The 14,059-nt window shown below is 42.1% G+C and overlaps 1 protein-coding gene across 4 annotated transcripts in view; it reads left to right on the plus strand.

The window, feature by feature from the left end:
- Window positions 1-14,059, plus strand: part of ppcdc (phosphopantothenoylcysteine decarboxylase) — a 32,638-nt gene that overhangs the window by 48 nt on the left and 18,531 nt on the right. The window contains exons 1-7 of one of the 4 annotated variants that reach the window (XR_008810367.1): window positions 1-203; window positions 4,463-4,558; window positions 4,688-4,816; window positions 4,941-5,109; window positions 11,247-11,417; window positions 11,783-11,904; window positions 12,625-12,708. The exon at window positions 1-203 is cut by the window's left edge and continues 48 nt beyond it. Coding sequence is in view for 1 of the 4 variants with exons in the window: in XM_056281628.1 (XP_056137603.1) it covers window positions 60-203; window positions 4,463-4,558; window positions 4,688-4,816; window positions 4,941-5,109; window positions 11,247-11,335 (627 nt within the window). In the remaining 3 variants the exon portion in view is untranslated. Of the gene's footprint in view, window positions 204-4,462; window positions 4,559-4,687; window positions 4,817-4,940; window positions 5,110-11,246; window positions 11,517-11,782; window positions 11,905-12,624; window positions 12,709-14,059 lie in introns of those variants that run through there. The other 3 variants (XR_008810369.1, XR_008810368.1, XM_056281628.1) reach the window with 3 other exon arrangements.

Consider the following 14,059-nt stretch of genomic DNA (forward strand, 5'->3'; position numbering starts at 1 on the left):
AGCGGGAGATGCGGCGGTGGCGGTGTTGTTGTTGTTGTTGTTATTGAAAAGCTCCTAAAATGCAAGACAGCTGTCACGGAGCTCCTCCCGGACCAGACTTGCTGAGCCTACCTGGCGAATTTCGTGTCCTTGTTGGTGTGACGGGTAGCGTAGCGGCCCTGAAGCTGCCCCTTCTGGTCTCCCAACTTCTTCAACTACCCGGGGTGAGTTGTTATCCAAGGTTAACCAAGGTGTGTTTATCTATTCTATTATTATTATTATTATTATTATTATTATTATTATTATTATTAACACTGGGAAGTAATAATGCAATACAGCACTTTCCGCTAAGTAACGAAGGGGAGTTGAATAAGACGAACATACTTGGTTCTAATGATGGAGGACTTGTCAATATAGCCCCCCAAAACAACACACACGCACACGCGCACGCACGCACGCACGCACGCAAGACTCATGACAATGAACACTTAACAATAAATACTTACAATCTACCTTTGAGAGTCCATTCAACACTTTTGTAACCGGTTAAGTAAGCACACATTGAAGCCCAAACCATCAGTAAACATCCAGGACCCTTAATAGGCCATGTAAATGGTGATAGCTTCAGATGCGTTACAGTCACCTGAATCACCAAGTTGAAATTATTTGGGGCCCTTTTCTACCTTTTTTGTTGTCATGCAAGAGTCGGTGTTGTTGTTTTGATTGGGTGTTTGTGCAGCAGATTTCACGGGCAGATGCAGTTGTGCATCATCAATTCAACAATTTGAAGCCAGTCTGAGTCACGCGACCATGAGGGAGCGTGGAAATGAACAAAAACAGGATCAACAATGCAGCCTTTTGCTGAGGAGGGTATAAAAAGGCAATAGCAAAAAATCTTGATGTAAAATGAGGTAATTATTAAGTTGTGTATGAAGGACACTGGGTTAGCTGGACTAGTCATGATAAACATCCTATACGGTGATTCACTACAGAAAAAGGGGTAGGACCAGGTAAGTGATTTACTTCTTCCTACTCCTTTTTGGACATGTAATATTTATTTTTGTTATTTATTGAGATTATGTTGTGTATGTTTATTGTTAATTTTATTTGTTTTGTTTGTCTTATGCAGTGGTGGATCTAGAGATTTTTTCCTGGGGTGGCAAAGGGGTGGCAAGACTGTGTCCCAGAGGTGGCAGCTGCTACCCCTTGCCACCCTGTAGATCCGCGCCTGTGAGGGGGAAGGGGATTCTAAATCAGCGACTTCTGTTTGAGATGAGTTTGGTGCGGGTCTCATTGACCTTCACCATGCATGTACATAAAATATACTTTAAAAATGTATTATCTGATTTATAAATGGGGTGGCAACAGGGGTGGCAAGACTGTGTCCCAGAGGCGGCAGCTGCCACCCCTTGCCACCCTGTAGATCCGCCCCTGGTCTTATGTATATATGTATTTTTTTTAAATGCCCGAAATTGCAGATGCATGTTGCATTGACTTGAGGAAAAAATGTTTGCCTTGTTTTTCTGAATTAACAAGATTATTTTGGAAAACAATTCTGCTCTGTGTGACAAAGTGGGTGAGAACGCACCTTTTGTCCCATCGATCTTTTTTTCCGGCCCTTTTTCTCCCCAGTTGCACTACCCCAGAGGGCTGCAGACTACCACATGCCTCCTCCGATACATGTGGAGTCGCCAGCCGCTTCTTTTCACCTGACAGTGAGGAGTTTCACCAGGCGTACATAGCGTGTGGGAGGACCACCCATAGCCACCCCCCAGTTTTCCCTCCCCCCTGAACAGGCGCCCCGACCAACCAGAGGAGGCGCTAGTGCAGCGACCAGAACACATACCTACATCCGGCTTCCCACCCGCAGACATGGCCAATTGCGTCTGTAGGGACACCCGACCAAGCCGGAGGTAACGTGGGGATTCGAACCGGCGATGTACTGTCCCATCAATCTTAATCGTTACCTAGTGTTGGCTTTTCCTGCCACAGTGGTTCAGCCTAAACTCAGGTGCTGCTTATCAACTCCAAGGGATTATTTAAGCAGCTTTTGAGTTAGTTGGGTTGGATGTCAGTTATTAATTTAAAACTTAACTTTTTATGAGTTTTGTTCATTTGAGCTCAATTGTTGGGAGTTAAGTTTTCAGAATCAGAAACACTGCCATTGGACTTGCGCACATGAAATGAAATGAAATGAAACATCGTTTCCCCCAGCCCACACCAGTGCGACACAAAGACAAAAATGCATCCAAGAACTACAAGAACACATACATCCAAACTAACACAAAAAGGAAAAAAACACTGTCCGGGAGATTTCACGCCAGCCAGGATTGCCAGTTATTCCAATGGAAGCTCATCTCTCTAGGAGGATGTTATGTGTATCAAAGGCTGTGCTCAGGTCGAGAAGGACAAGTATGGTTAAGAGCCCAGAGTCAGCTGCCATCAACAGACTTTTCTATCTAAGGTTCTGGGGAGAGTAATTTCATCTCAATAAATTACTTTTATGAACACTAATAGTGTTTTTAACAGTTTCCAATCTGGTTTTGGAGCATTCCTAGTACCGAGACAGCTCTAGTTAAGGTCACTAATGACCTACAACTGACTGCAGACAGAGGTGACTGCTCAATTTGAGTTCATTTAGACTTAGATGCAGACTTTGACACAATTGATCACAGCATCCTCTTACATCACTGAGAGACTTGGGTTGGCATTAAGGGCTCAACTCTTAGTTTATTATGCTCTTAGCTCACCAGCAAAACCTTTTCTGTTCTGGGTAACTACTTCCTCGATGGCTCAGTTGAGTTGTGGTGTCCCTCAATGCTCAGTTCTTGGCTCCCTTCTCTTTTCTATATACATGCTGCCCCTTGGCCAGGTCATGCAAAATCATGTGTTTTACCATTTTTATGCTGACAACACTCAGTTATACATGCCAATAAAACCCACAGAAATTGCCTCTCTGACATTAAATCCTGGCTGTTCGAAAATGTTCTCCAAATTTTATTTATTTATTTATTTATGGATTTTCTCCCCAATTATATCTGGCCAATTACTCCACTCTTCAGAGCCATCCCGGCCGCTGCTCCACCCCCTCTGCCAATCTGGGGAGGGCTGCAGACCAACACATGTGGAGTCGCCAGCGGCTTAATTTCACCTGACAGGAGTTTTGCCAGGTGGACATAGCATGTGGGAGGATCATGCTATTCCCCCCCAGTTCCCCCTCTCCCCTGAACAGGTGCCCGACCGACCAGAGGAGACGCTAGTGCAGCAACCAGGACACATACCCACATCTGGCTTCCCACCTGCAGACACAGCCGATTGTGTCTGTAGAGAAGCCTGACCAAGCCGGAGGTAACACGCGGATTCAAACCGGCGATCCCCATGTTGGTAGGCAATGGAATAGACCTACTTTACCCGGACGGCCCAAATTTTCTCAAATTTAATGCTGATAAGTCTGAGGTCATTATGTTCAGTCCCAAAAATTCCATCAGCCATTTTGGTACTAATCTTGGTGGTCTGTAAGGTAGGAATTTTGGGGTAATATTCAATGCTAACCTCGGTTTTGTTAATCAAATCAAACATGTTGTTCAGTCTTGCTTTCTCCAGCTCTACCTAATCTCCAAAATAAGGTCATTTTTATCAATTGCCGTTCTGCAAAAAGTTGTACATGCTTTTATCTGTTCTCGGCTTGACTGGTGTAATGCACTTTACTCTGGTATCAGCAAGGGCTCGCTCCACCATCTGCAGTTGATACAAAACGTTGCTGCTCGGCTCATGATCAGGATAAAAAGGCATGACCATATCACTCCTGTGCTTGCTTCCCTACACTGGCCTCCCTGTTATATTTCAAATTGATTTTGTAAATGTATTACTCACTTTTAAGTCCTTAAACGGTCTTGCTCCTTCATACATTTCTGATTTATTGAGCTTGTACTCTTACTTATTTGGTCTTATTCTTATTTTTGGCTTGTCTGGTTTTATTTCTTTGTATAGCACCTTCTAACGTTGTTTTAGAAAAGAGCTATATAAATAAAGTTATTATTATTGTTGTTATTGTTATTACATATAAATTCAAATAATGGATTTCTGTAATTATCACTTTCATAACTATATAGATGGAAAAATATGTAGAAATTGTTTCATTGCTTTTCAGTTTTCAAATTCAAAGAAACACGTCAATGGTTGTGAGCCTTAAAGCGAGGAAAGTTTTGAAAACGAAATGTGGAATAAGCTTCACATTTCAATATTCAGTTGTTTTGATCTTCTTATTTTTTTGCCCATGAAAATACAATAATGAAAAATATATCTAATCATGACCCAAATTATTGATAACACTGGTGGGGGAAAAAGAACTGCCATTTGGAGACGTGTTTTTCAATATTGAAATTTGCTTTAACATTTGAACAATGCTATCTACACACTTTAATAAAGTACTACCTTTGGTCTTTAAAATAAATGTGTAACAGTAAAATCCTTGTGATTCTAGGTGGATGTAAGAGTGGTAACCACAGAACATGCCAAGCACTTCTATGATGTCACTGAAGTTGGAGTGAGGGTCTACAGTGATAAGGATGAGTGGGAGGTAATATTGCAGTTTTTAAATGCCTTAATATGCTAATGTAATGGACAATCTTATTCATTCTGACGATTAAAGTAAATGGCGGACATGAATATGAACATATTTATATGCTCCATGATATGTTTTCTTTAGCAATGGACACAGCGCTCTGACCCAGTGCTTCACATTGAGTTGAGGCGATGGGCAGACCTGCTTGTTATTGCCCCGCTAGATGCCAACACTCTTGGAAAGATTGCTAGTGGCATCTGTGACAATCTGCTGGTGAGACCATAAACTCAACAGACTAAATATAAGTCGCTTAAATACCCACTGATTTTTATGATACACAATATGACATTTCTTGTACGGTGCTCAAAATCTAATTCAGAAAATATGTCATCGGTAGACATGTGTGGTAAGAGCCTGGGATACTACCCGCCCCTTGCTCTTCTGCCCAGCCATGAACACAGCCATGTGGCAGCACCCTATCACAGCACAGCAAGTCACCAGCCTCAAAGAGTTTGGCTATGCAGAGATCCCCTGCATTTCCAAGAAGTTGGTGTGCGGCGATGAAGGTATGGTCTAATATATTCTTACACCCCCTCTAAACCAATGAAAGGTCAGCTTTACCCTTACTTTTTGACTGACTGTTACTAAGCTCTGCCGTTTTTTTCTTTAATTCACTAATAACAATTGAGACTGCTGCTAGCCACTAACCTCGGTTAGCATCCCTGAATACTTTGTGCCCAGCCCTTACTTGGGTCAATAATGGGATTCGCAGGCTTGGGGAGTAATGAAATACAGTAACGGGTGTCACGTAATCAGGCTGCAAAAAAATGCGACTGTATTCCAGTAGTTACAGAAAAAAGATGTAATCGGATTACTGATACGATTTTTAAAAACGGGGATTATTTTTCAGGATTACCTTTTAAAAACAATATGAAATCTGTTTGCCACTGCACCGCGCAGCTGCTGCCGTGGGCTACACATCGCAAATTGTGGTAACTCGCTCACTTTTATTTTTTTTTAGAAACTTTATTAACACAATGGAACTTGGAACAGGTTCACCATTCCAACAACGGTATTTTTGCTAATAAAGAAATTAATAGCAATTTTGCTAATAAAGAAATCAATAGCAAACATTTCCTTGACAGGCATTTCATCAGAAAAAAACCCCAACGTAAATTCAGTTTTGAGTTTGACTTGAATATCTAATTTTCTGTTTAAAAAAAGACTAAGGTGATACCAAAAGTCTGACTAACGCTTATAGTCCCAAAAAAGATGAGTTGTCATTTCACCTGTGTGGTGACAGAAGGAACAACGAGGGTAAACATTTACCCTTTTCTTTTACAAAAACTGAATTAACTGGATAACAGCTGTGCACTATTTGTAGAGACACCTCTAGCACCTTATTCTAAATAACTGTTTTTTTTTCCAGTCTATGCCAATATACAAATGATCCCAAACAGATACTGAAGCAGGTTTACTAACTGATCACATCTGGATCATTTCCCTTATACATTTATTAGTTTTTATACTAAAAAAAAAAGGATCTGAATTCCCTATGTATAATTCTGGTGGAGTAGTTTGATGGACAAATATCTCTGGTTGCAGATGACATCAGAATTTTAATACTTGACAGAATAGGAATGTTATATTCTGATAAATCAAATCAAATCAAATCAATTTTATTTGTATAGCCCAATATCACAAATTACAAATTTGCCTCAGTGGGCTTAACAGCAACACAACATCCTGTCCTTTGACCCTCTCATCGGATAAGGAACAACTCCCTAAGAATAAGAATCCATTATAAGTAAACATATGGCCCTCCTTGTTAAACAGTAGACGTACAAGTACTATGCCATCAACCCATTTCTTTAAAAACAATCATTTGCATTGAAACATATATCTTGGTTCTACCAAGGACCAGCATGAGAGTAACTTTATGAAAATAAAGAGTTTTACAGGAAGCCTATATTGTAATTACATCTTAGTAAAAAATTAAATCCCCCTAAGGCTTCAAATACATATGGTAAAATAAAGTTCCATAAAGAATTTGGATTTGTCAAGAACCTTTTGATCCACTTCATTTTAAAAGTGGAATTTAGCGTGTGAAAGTCTGAAACATTGAATCCATCTGTATCGTTATGTTTTTTTGAGTGAGATGATTTCCTTTTCCGGATAAAATCACACAGGGTCTTGTCAATTTTTGTAGACATCGTTTGAGACATCGAGAGCTGAGTTAGCATGAATGAGTCTAGATAGGCCCTCAACTTTGAAGAGCAGGACTCGACCATCCATCCATCCATCCATTAGCCAAACCGCTAATCCTGCCCTCAGGGTCGCGGGGATGCTGGAGCTTATCCCAGCAGTCATTGGGCAGCAGGCGGGGAAACACCCTGGACAGGCCGCCAGGCCATCACAGGGCCGAGACACACACACATTCACACCAGGGACAATTTAGTATGGCCGATTCACCTGACCTAGGACTTCACCAGTTATGGTTAAGTCTCCTTGAATTCATAAATATCTGCTTTAGTGAAGAAATCAGTGGATTAAAGTTTTCACTCATTCTTGAAATCTGGTCTTTAACATTGATAACACCAAGGTATTTAACTTAAAATTTCAAAGGAATTCCTGAAATTTCTAAATCACTGCTGGCCTTGATGGGAAGCAACTCACATTTGGATAGGTTAAGTTTGAGACTAGAGGCTGCTGAAAATGTATCTAATAGTTTAACCGCAATATCAATTTAAGAGCTATCCTTTAAAAACAGAGTTGTATCGTCCACTAGCTGACTCAGAGATGACCTTTCCTGCTATTGAAATACCTTTTAAGCTACTTTTTTAATGCAATTGACTAACATTTGCATGAGAAGTAAAAATAAATATGAGGAGATGGAATAGCCCCAGTTCTTTGCAATGGTAGCTGTTCAAATGAAAATGGCTGCCGCTCTGACCATCCTACTATCTTGATTTGAATTGGAATGTCCATTCTACTGTCATTCAATTTCCATGGTACCACCATATTAATGCCAATCATACACTGATGTGACTTGCTTATTTATTTATTTATTTATTTATTTATTTATTTATTTATTTATTTATTCCTCCCAACAACACATTTTTTGCTGAGTGCGACTCATACGCCGATGCAACTTGTAGTCCGGGAAATACAGTGTATTACATAATAAAACCAAGACAACTGATTTAATGAAAGCATCCTTGCTTTCAAATCTTTTGTTTCTGATTTACAGTTTTTGTTTGTCATTTAAATTTTCGGTTCCTCGTTGCGGTTTTGATTTCTTGTTTAGAGTTGTCTTTCTTTTCCCGAGCTATTTGGCTCAAATTGACACCATAGTATTGGCCCCAGCACACACATCATGCCTGAGGACATTGGCCTCTATGCTTATTACTAGTGTAATTCATTGAATGGATGGAAAACAGAAAACATAAAATAAGGTGAAATTAAAAGTTGTAAGTGATGGTACAAGAATATGGACAAGCATGTGTGGTGTTTTTATATACACGCGTATGCATTAACTATGTCGTGTGTTTTTATATTGGCACAAACATATTTTCACTTATTCTCAGTTATGCACTAATGAGTTCAGCAAATGGAAGAAGGTACAACCTGGTAGTAAGACACTGAAAAACAATTGATGTGAAAACACTGATATGCAGGAACTTTTAACACAAAGGTTACCACGAAACATAGTGTTCTTTAATATTGACAACAACACATTCAAAGTGCATCTTTTCTCATGCCCCTAATGAGGTTTACCGAATGGAGACAGCACAGGCTGTCACCAAGACATTGTAAGACAACTGTTACAAACCTGCGTACACAACCTCCTTACACCAAGGGTGTCATGACTGCCCAAGGTGGCGTGTTATCGAGTATTGGCAATATCAGCACAATACCGGCATATTCCAAGATACGGGAAGAAACAAGTGAAGCACACAGGGAGGACATCAAGTACATGACAGCAGATGTACCAGTGTATAAAAGGAAGGGACTGAGCTTGCAGAAGTCAGAGGAGGCCAAGGATAAAAATCCTCTGACACACTCCGTAATGTAGTAATGCGCACAGTGTAACATTAAAGGCATAATAGCAAGTTATAGTTGGTATATAGCAGTCATCACATAAAAGCAGGTCTGTGCTCCATTTGCAAGACCCCAAAGTCAAGACTAAATCTGTAAAACAAACAGTATGACATACGCAAAAGTCATGTAGGAACAAAATGCACAGATAAACACACACACAAAAGCATCATACTGGAAAAAAAGATTTTGGTAAGGTAGTAGTTCATAGGAGGAATTCAATCTGCAAATAGGAATCATGTGCTTCCTATTTGTAGGTTGAACTAAGGATGTGATAAAGCCCTGTCCGGCAAATGGTGAGATAACATCTATTTTCAGTCTTTTCTCGATCATTCCATTTCGTGGTAGCGCCGAACTTGAATGAAGGCCGATCTTGAGTTGGCACGGGAGACTTTTTTGTTTGGACAAATTCTATCAATGTGTAACTGGCCAATCAAGTATTGCAAGTATAGCACTGAGGTTTCAGTACGCCAGTGAAGAAAGGAGGCAAACCAAGCAGAGTTTTTTAAGAGTAAAATTGAGCAATTTTATGACTGGTATGCAAATAATGTGGCAAAACACAAAATGCAGAGAACAGCACATCTCTGTTGGAATAAACCAGTCCGTCTCGGAGCATCTACGAGACCACTACAGGATGACTAAGTTTGTTTTAGTGTGTCAAGCATGAGGAAAACTAGTTTAAATAGTCATCAGAGGTTGCCCAAAGATGTCAGCAGTCGGGCATTTGGCTTGTTCCAGTCTTACTCCTTCCTTTCTGTGTCCGAATAAGATATCAATAGCAGCTGAAAAGCAGCTGTAAACAATTAACCTTATGGAACAAGGGGTGAATACTTTTATGGGTTCATGTGTTGGGCTACATACATAACATGTATTATAGTAACGGGATGCTCTTTACCTCCTTTCAAGTTCTAAATAGGATATTTTTAAGAGACTTTCCAGCAGTATACAATATAGCCTGGATCATATTGATACATACTAACTTGTGGATATTATATCTCAGAATACTGCCAAACTGCTAGAAGTCGTGGGGAAGTCCCTACACTGGACTTCCTAGTATTTAAGCCAGGGAGGACTGAGTGTAAGTCACTTGGATGTAAGTGTGATTCATGTGACAGAATGTGTGAGTGGTTGTGTGGGAGGGTAGAAAGAATATATTAGTGTAGCAGTTGAACAAGAGATTTAATGAGAGGCGTGCATTTTTTCCTGTCAATCTTTACACAGTGATTTCATTGTTTTGGGGCAAACAGCATGGTCTTGTATTATGTGGAACATTGGTGCCACACCAGACATTCAGCAATGCAAAACATCTAGCTAGTCATATTTGCAGATGTGTGAACAACAACATCTTGTGAATCAGCATGCACAGATAAGCCAAAACATTAAAACCAGCTGCCTTATATTGTATAGATCCCCCTTTGTGCCGCCAAAACAGCCCTGAGGCATGGACTCCACAAGACCTCTGAAGGTGTTCTCTGGTATCCTTAGCAGCAGGTCCTTTAACTCCCGTAAATTGTGAGGTGGGGCCTCCATGGATCGGGCTTGTTCTTCCAGCACATCCCATAGATGCTTGATCAGATTGAAATCTGGGGAATTATTTGGAGGCCAAGGCAACACCTTGAACTCTTTGTCATGTTCCTCAAACCATTCCTGAACAGTTTTTGTAGTGTGATAGGGCACATTATTCTGCTGAAAGAGGCCACTGCCATCAGGGAATACCGTTGCCATGAAGGGCTGTATCTGGTCTGCAGCAATGTGTAGGTAGCTGTGTCAAAGTAACATCCACATGAATTCCAGCACCCAGAGTTTCCCAGCAGAACATTTGCCCAGAGCATCACACTGCTTCTGCCGGCTTGTCTTCTGCCCATAGAGCATTCTGGTACCATCTCTTCCTCAGGTAAATGATGCACATGCACCTGGCCGTTCATTAGACCTTCTTCTGTTGCTCCATGGTCCAGTTCTGACACTCACATAACCATTATAGACGCTTTTGGCAGTGGACAGGGGTCATCATGGGCACACTGACTGGTCTGCGGCTAAACAGCCCCATATGCAGCAAGCTGCAACACACTGTGTGTTTTGACACCTGTCTGTCATAGCCAGTATTATTAACTTTATCAGCAATTTGAGCTACAGTAGCTCTTCTGTGGGATTAGACCAGACGGGCTAGCCTTTGCTCCCCACGTGCACCAATGAGTCTTGGGCGCCCATGACCCTCTCACCAGTTCACCAGTTGTCCTTCCTTGGACCACTTTTGATAGATGCTGACCATTGCATACTGGCAACACCCCACAAGACCTGCTGTTTTGGAGATGCTCTGACCCAGTCATCTACCCATCACAATTTGGCTCTTGTCAGAGTCGCTCAGATCCTTACACTTGTCGGTTTTTCCTGCTTCCAACACGTCAACTTCAAGAACTGACTGTTGCCACTTGCTGCCTAACACCCCCCCCCCCCTTGACGGGTGCTATTGTAACAAGATAAACAATGTTATTCACTTACCGGTCAGTGGTTTTAATGTTTTGGCTGATCTGTGTATATCGCCCCCTAATGGATAAATGTTGTCTCCCTACAAGGAATGTGAAGGCAGCAATATTCTCTTTTGCAGGTAAAGGAGCCATGGCAGAGGTGTCCACGATTATCGATGCTGTCAAACAGTATCTCCCAGAAGCCAAATCATCACCTCAGCATTTGTGAATGAACGTCCTGGAGTATATGTGGAAGGCTCCACGGAGCAGTAGGTCGTGAACGTCATGGGGCTCGTCTACTCTGTTCGACGGTAATTGTTTGTGTTAATGGTGTAAAACTGAAATTCTATGGGAACAGTTGGAAAGGATGTTTAATGAATTTCATATCTAATAAATATTATTTATTTTTTCCACAATATGTGTCTCGTCAGTAAATGTGCGTCTGTCTTCTTAGCCAGGTCAATCATCTAAAAGAAGAAGCAACTTGGTTAAAGAAGGGTATGGGGTGTCATTTGTAAACAGTTGCCCTTTCTCTTTTCCTGCTCAGTTTTTGCACATTTAGCATTGCCAAATATACAAAAAAAAAAGCAATACAATTTTAAACTCAGTTTTTGTGTGTGTGTGTGTGTGTGTGTGTGTGTGTGTGTGTGTGTGTGTGTGTGTGTGTGTGTGATAGTGATAGTAGAGAGAGACAGGAAAGGTGAGGGAGAGAGAGGGGATGACATACAGCAAAGGGCCCGGCCCGGATTCGAGCCCAGGCCACTGCGGTAAGGACTCAGCCTTATGTGGCACTGCCAGGTGAGCCACAACAGAGACAAATTCATGTAAAACACTGTAATATCTCTTTCAAGAGTAATGATCTTTTTATTGTTTTTACATTTGGCAATACTAAATGTGCAGGAAAACAGAAGGTGCATCTTTTACGGCGCCCCGAGCAGGGTTTTGTGTTTCATTCTCAGGCTACACAAGTCTTGTTCTGCATTTACTGATATATTCTTGGTGATGACACGTCCTTGGTTAAGCTCAAATCTGCCTGAAGGTTGAACTATGAGAGACAGTGTTAGGGGATCTGTGATATGCTGTGCCAACCCATAACATGGTTATAAATCTTAGGTCGGCTTACGTAGGGATGTCTCACACCCGCTTACTATAAGATTGAATGAATGTATGAATACTCAAACGCAAACATACAATATTTAGTGTAAACACAGTTTGTGCAAAGATGATCACGTCTCTTTGGCAAGGAAATTTTCAAATTGGGTATTGCATGTCTTTTTCGATGTGAGGTAGATGCTTTTCTTTTTTTTTATCTTACACATTTTCACATGGCTCCCAGGATCAAGGGTGGAAAATGGTAAACCTGTGGTTCAAATCCCTGTCGGACATTTTACCCACTATCGCCTCACAGCCTGGAATATCACTATCACATTCGAGAGTCTAGAGACAATGAACGTGAGACTAAAGACATTGTGTGATTTTTTTTTTTTGGGACCCCCTCCCCTCCCCAACTGTATCCAGCCAAGTACCCCACTCTTCCAAGCCGTCCCGGTCGCTGCTCCAGCCCCTCTGCTGATCCGGGAGGGCTGCAGACTACCACATGCCTCCTCTGATACATGTGGAGTCGCCAGCCGCTTCTTTTCACCTGGCAGTGAGGAGTTTCGCCAGGGGGACGTAGCACGTGGGAGGATCACGCTATTCCCCCCAGTCCCCCCCCCCCCTGGACAGGCGCCCCGACCGACCGACCAGAGGAGGCGCTAGTGCAGCGGCCAGGACACATACCCACATTCGGCTTCTCACCCGCAGACGCGGCCATTTGTGTCTGTAGGGACGCCCGACCAAGCCGGAGGCAACACGGGGAATCGAACCGGGATCCCCGTGTCGGTAGGCAACGGAATAGTCCACTACGCTACCCGGACGCCCCCCGTTGTGTGATTTTGACAGAAAGTACTCTCTGTTTGACCTCTGTCCAACATAATTCTGGGAAGAAAAAAAAATCACCTCCCGGTTTATGGCCCTTGAAGCTGGAATGTTGAGGGGAGGCTTCCCTCCGACAATAAAGAGCAATGTCGAAGGAGGAGTTCTTCCCACAACCTTGAATACTGGCCTTGTAAGTGCGTGTCCCAAACCAACAACAAGACGAGATAAATACATTTTGGGGGAGGCGTTGTTGCTGTTGGAGCTGCAGTGTGTGCCGCTTTGTGTTTCGCTTTGCGTTTATAAGAGTCCTGCCCCCCCGACCTTCACTTATCTCACGGGCTGCTGTTTGCTACTGTTACGGGGATGGAGACGCATTACATCAGGCTGCTGGATTCCTGCAGGTGGACCGGATGCTGATAAGTTGTGTGCTCCCACAACTCTGACCAGGCCATCAAAATGTCGGTAGTCTGTGTTCAGACGCCATGACGTGGTCACGGGTTCACTTGGCCAGAACCAAATATTCTGCACTGGGCTCGTACATCTTTCACCTTTTATACTTAACAGTTGCACCGTCTTGCTCTCAGTCCTCTCGCACCTCCTTGTTGTATGGTGTGTGGTGTGTCAAGTGCAAATAAACTCCAGGACTGTGAGGGAAAGAATATGGAAGCTGATTTTTTTTTTCTCCGGAAGATCACTTGATTGCTGATTCAGATTAAATCTCATCAGGTGAAGCTTTAGTGATTCCTGTGGGGTGACTGGTTCGTAACAGGGACAGCGTGTACATTACGTAGGTATAAGATGAGCAAAGATTGCTGAAAGTATTATAATATAATTGCACCACCTAAAACAACAGAGCTTCTCCAGCGAAAAATAAAAACAATATATGTCGTAGATATTGCCTGCAAGCACTCAATGATCATGAAATAACACACAAAACAGACGGGTTGAGGATTAAAATATCTACTGCTACTACTACTTTCGGCTGCTCCCATTAGGGGTCGCCACAGCGGCTCATCTGTTTCCATCTCTTCCTGTC

The sequence above is a fragment of the Lampris incognitus genome, chromosome 6 (assembly GCF_029633865.1).
Source record: "Lampris incognitus isolate fLamInc1 chromosome 6, fLamInc1.hap2, whole genome shotgun sequence".
In the NCBI taxonomy this organism is placed as follows: Eukaryota; Metazoa; Chordata; class Actinopteri; order Lampriformes; family Lampridae; genus Lampris; species Lampris incognitus.